The sequence below is a fragment of the Monopterus albus genome, unplaced genomic scaffold, assembly GCF_001952655.1.
Source record: "Monopterus albus unplaced genomic scaffold, M_albus_1.0 scaffold339.1, whole genome shotgun sequence".
NCBI lineage: Eukaryota > Metazoa > Chordata > Actinopteri > Synbranchiformes > Synbranchidae > Monopterus > Monopterus albus.
Genome location: NW_018128219.1, coordinates 704774 through 710079, shown reverse-complemented (window position 1 = coordinate 710079; position 5306 = coordinate 704774). Strand labels below are relative to the sequence as shown.

At 41.3% G+C, this 5306-nt stretch overlaps 1 protein-coding gene across 3 annotated transcripts in view; it reads left to right on the top strand.

Moving 5' to 3' along the window:
* LOC109974564 (death-associated protein kinase 2) overlaps positions 1-5306 on the top strand; it is a 27301-nt gene that overhangs the window by 3925 nt on the left and 18070 nt on the right. For all 3 annotated transcript variants that reach the window (XM_020624804.1, XM_020624803.1, XM_020624802.1), the window contains exons 2-3: positions 2707-2866; positions 4188-4409. In XM_020624804.1, coding sequence (XP_020480460.1) covers positions 2805-2866; positions 4188-4409 — 284 coding nt within the window. In that variant the 5' untranslated portion in view covers positions 2707-2804. The remainder of the gene's footprint in view (positions 1-2706; positions 2867-4187; positions 4410-5306) is intronic.

The window sequence follows — 5306 nt, the reverse complement described above, 5'->3', positions numbered from 1 at the left end:
TGCCTTTAGAGAATTTCTTCAAATTAGACACAAATATCCACTTGAACTCAAGGATAAACTGATTATATTTTTCTGGTCAACGGTTGCAGTGACCTCACGTCTGTCCCATTTTTGTGAACACGATATCTCAAAAATGCCGTGAGGGAATTTCTTCAAATTAGGCACAAACCTCCACTTGGACACAAGGATGAACAGATTCAGTTTTGGTCAACCTCATGTTTGTCCCATTTCTGTGGATTTGGCTGGTTGGTGGAGGCATGCAGCCTCAAATTAAATGTATCATTTGTATGGAAGCTCAGTATACAGGGGGGTGGTTGTCAATGCCACACAATAAGCAGCACCATTTTCCAGACCTAACCTGCCCTTAACACAAAGCATCCCTGAACCCTGTCCTCAGCCAAGCAAAGAGGAGCTACGTGGCTTGACACACAGCATCTGCATTGGATTAGCTCAGGTTAAGCAGTGGCTGGTCCAGCTGGTTTGTAGTGGCGGGTTAGAGAACTGAGAACTGGGTCCACTCAGCTGTCCAACCACTGACAGTGTTCCACCAAGACTGTCAAACAAATGAAGAATATAATACTAACACCCCAGTGAGTCTGTAATTATATGATCACCAATACAAGTTCTGTGTGGGTGTAGGGGTGAAGGCAGGTCTACAGGGTCAACAGGTGGGTGCCCTATTGCCAACGGGTGTTTTATTGAGTTGGGCCCATGACACCAAGAAGGCATGGGCCCAACAGTGTGCCCCAGAACCCAGCACCACGACACCCAGCACAGTCATTCATCAGTATCTACTGAATACTCCGTCGAGCCTTTCAAACAGCAATCATTAACTTAGTTATCTGCTACCTACCCGTTAGCAACATTTTGTCCTAGCTATCAAACATTTTCAATAACGCATTCAAACTTCTGCTTACTTTTTGCAATAAACCAGTATTTCCACCCTCCCTTGATAATCACGCTAACATTACAGTTCTATGCAAGCACTTGGAGATTTTGCCCTGATAAACATGCTTTATTAACTGTAATAATAATTAGTAATATTATCTGGTATGGCTCTGTGTTGGTTAGTCACACACATACCAATGCGCATTCCTGGTAGATTACTTTGTAATGTGAATATAATACCTCTAAGGACTAAAATTTTTGGAGTTGTAAAATCCTATCTGTGAGTACTACTGGGAACTGCTGTGCAGTGTTTTCTCATTCAGTTCAATTCAGTTTTATTTGTATAGCACCAATTAAGAAGAAAAAAAATCACCTCAGCGCACTTTACATAGTAAGGGCTAGAGAAAGAAACCTCCAACAGACCCCGGCTCTCTGCTTCTGCCTCGACTGGTTGGGGTGAGTGGATGGAGGAGAGAGAAAAGAAAAGCAACAACAAGCAAAACAAGACTGAAACTCTGTGGCCTGCTCTCATCTCTGTGTTGTCATAGTTGAGGTTGTCTAATCTGATCTATAAATGCATTAGTAGTGCAGCTGGACTTCTTTGATAATATTTTTTCTCACTGGTACTTTAACCAACATGTCCCCACCAAAACAGCCCCCTGTCATTTTAACACACAGCTGGATTTGGCTTGAATGCCTGCTAAAGGTTGTTAGACCCGTCTTATCTGAGCAGTTGAAGAAGCTCCAGCCCACACTTTGGCTAGTCAAGAACACACATTGGATTTAGAGAAACATCAGTCCAACTTGAGGTTCAGATAGCAGCTGAAGATGCCACCTATAAATAGCCTTTGTGAGAACAGTGTAGTAACCTGAAGTGTAATCTCCAGGTGAACTTCACTGAAGTGCAGCAAAGGGATAGAAACCAGGCACTCAGAGTTAAGAATCAAACAGTCAGTACGCAGCTGAAGTGCTATATTAATACCAAACAAAGCAATGCTCAGGTAGGAAGCTACTAATGGTGATGCAAACAGAAGAACCCCTTGCACTTGGCAAGAGTCACCTTCAGATCATATAAATACAGAGTGTTTTTAAAGTAAGGTTAGATGGCATGTCTGTCTTAATCTGGAACAAAACAATGACTGAGAAAACTTCAGTGTAAACAAATGAACCCACATACAAATTCTCCACCTTACACAAATATGTCACCTGAAACATGAAACCAAATGACAGCAAGAGTATAAGGAGTTCAGGATGTTCAGTTTAGTGCTCTGATAGTCCAGTTTTCAGCACAGAAACAAACTTTATCTGCAGTATCTGGATGTAACTTGTTTCTACATATAGTGATAAAGCACTATTTAAAACTACTGTACGCCCCATTCACATTTTATGTTCTGCATTTCTATCACTGCTGGGGAAACTCCAGTCAGTTACGTTATCTATACCCTTAGGTAAATTTGGTTTGCCGTACGAGAGAGAGAGAGAGAGAGAGAGAGAGAGAGAGATTCATAGTAACACACGCACTGACAAACACATCACATATACACACATAATGCCCCATATTCATATCATCACTATTAAGATAATGAAACTGAGAAAATCAGTTATTTATAAGATCAGTGATTAAGGTTAACGCTCGCTAAGCATTATATCAACATCTGTCTGTATGTTTAAAGGCCTTGGATCAGCATCTGGGACATTTACTGGAAAAGTCGTGTTTGTCTTCTCACCTTTTTCCCCTTTTTACAGCTGGCATTCATGAAAAACATCGTTTTCTGTGAATATAGTATCTAATTTCTGACCTCTGCTACTCCTGCTTAGGTCCAGTAGAGTTTGAAGAATCATGAACTGCTTGACGCTGCCTGTTAAATATCCAGGAGTGAACTAACAAAAAACAAGGAGGATCAAAGCAAATTAAAATGGCAGTTTTCAAGCCTGAAAACGTGGAAGACTTGTATGAGATCGGTGAAGTTCTGGGAAGGTGTGTATATGAATGATTGTTTTTAAAAGCTGGTGTGATGGCTCATTTTGACCCATTTTAATAAATAGAGAGTGTATTTATAGAACAGGAACAATGAAATTGATTTGGTAAATGCACTGATTTGCGATGTAATGTTTATATTCATCTCCACTTATGGTGGCTCTTACTAGGCACGATGAAATGAGGCTATTCCAAAAATCATGAACCCAATTGTCAAAAGTTCTTTAAACAAAGACCTAATATAATGGTGCTCTGCACACTTTGGAATGCTATTGATTGGTATCAGCGCCTGGGAGTAGTTGTTGCATTTGTATCTGTTGTGTTACAGATTTATGTGCATAAAAGCCTATAAAACTAAACAACATAGGTTTCCATTAACATTGAACTGTAATTCAGTGGATAGGCGGAGTTTGACATTTGCGCAGGGGGGTTAAACTCATTACACATATTCTTCAGGTGCAGAACCAATCAAGGTTAAGATCACCCAGATGAAAAATTTCACTTTTCTTGTGATTGTTCCGGAACTGAAAAACCACAGTTATCACTTTTTCCTAAGGAAACATTTAAGGCTAGAAATTCAAATCTTTTTGCTCTAGACACAGAATTAACAAGAGCAAACAGGAGCATTTTTTCACAAAAACTTTTTTAGGATTTTAGGCTGCACCAAGGCCTTTATGATGAGAAAAACAATGAATGTACAAATGTCAGTGCTCTGATCTAACAGCATTGAAACCGCTCTCCTGATTCCATCCTTTCTATTAGAGCATTTCAGGGGAAGATCGTAGTCGTTAGTCTGAACCTCGGTTATATTATCTCACTCAGATCTACGTTCAGGTTGACGACTCAAACATCTATAATCACTCACTGTGATAGGAATTTTAAAAACTGGTTCATCATAGCAAAGGTTCGGACTTGTCAAACATCAATGTGTACTTAAAGTTCCTCATAGAAGTCACACACTTGTTAGCTGCGCTCATCTTCACTCCAGTGCTCAGCAGCGCAGCTACACACATTGGCCACAAAGGGGCTCACCTACAGTCGACCTTTGCAAAATTCACAATGATGAATAATCTTTGGATTAAGTATGCAACGGATCAGCACCAAAATCTAATCAATGGTTCTGTGGGCCATACTCTACCTCTAAAAATTTGAATTAAATTCCATTCATTACTCTCTGAATTATTCTGTTAAAAACCAAACAACCCAACAAACACCAGCAAAAACATAACCCCCGCCCTTGTAATGAGTGAATTGTCAAAACAACACATTTTTGCCTCATCTCAACTTGGTTCACGGTCAATTATGTTCTTGCTCCATCCAGTGGGCATTTTGGGCAGGTTCGACAGGTTCGTGAACGGGCCTCTGGGAAATGTTGGGCGGGCAAGTTCCTGAAGATTCGGAAGAACTCGTGCAGCCGCCTGGGCCTGGACCGGAGCAGTGTGGAGCAGGAGGTGGAAATCCTCCAGGCTGTACAACATCCAAACATTGTGATTCTCAAAGATGTTTTTGAGAGCCGAGCTGAGGTGGTGCTCATTCTGGAGCTGTGAGTAAACAAGTGTGTGCATATGTGTGTTTGACCTTTTGTTTCCAAACTAATGCACTACGTATACATGGCAGTGTGCTCAGTGCAAGCACAGGAGAGCTTGTGAAAGTGAGACTGACATTTTCACGTGTCACAACAGGAACATTCTCACTCAAGATCTGCAAAATGAACATATATTTCCACTGTCACTGAACGAGTGACCTGAACCGTGGAACCGCCTGTGAGCTCCTGAGGGACTTGAGCCCTGTAATAATTTGCCACCAGATCTGAAATAATAAAATCAAGATTAGATATTATGATGTTGCCTACTATGAATCTGACTATCATCCTAATTTCTAATTATATGAACCAGGCACATTTTGGAGCAACAGAGCAATAAATGCAAATATCTCAGCACAAGTTCAGAATCTGAACCAGAATCACATCAAATCAAATTTTATTTGTATAGCACCAAATCACAACAAAAGTCATCTCAGGACACTTTACAAAGTAAGGTCTAGACTTTACTGTTATCAATATTATTACATAGGGAAAACCCAACAAATCCCCCTTGAGCAAGCACTTGGCGACAGTGGGGAGGAAAAACTCCCTTTAACGGAAGAAACCTCCGACAGACCCCGGCTCTTGGTGGGCGGCCTTCTGCCTCGACCGGTTGGGGTGAGTGGATAGAGGAGAGACAAAAGAAGAAAAGCAACAAGACACAACAATCAAACACTGATCAGGTCGATGTGGCCGGTGACTGCTCGTCAGAGATATAGAGCTCCAGGGCAACCTGCAGAAAGTTACAGGGAGAGAGAGAGAGGACACACTACGGGAGAAAGGAGACACACAGTCAGTAATGTGTAATGGTGGCATATAGAAACATAGGGAGAGAGAGGAGAGGAGAGGAGAGCAGGA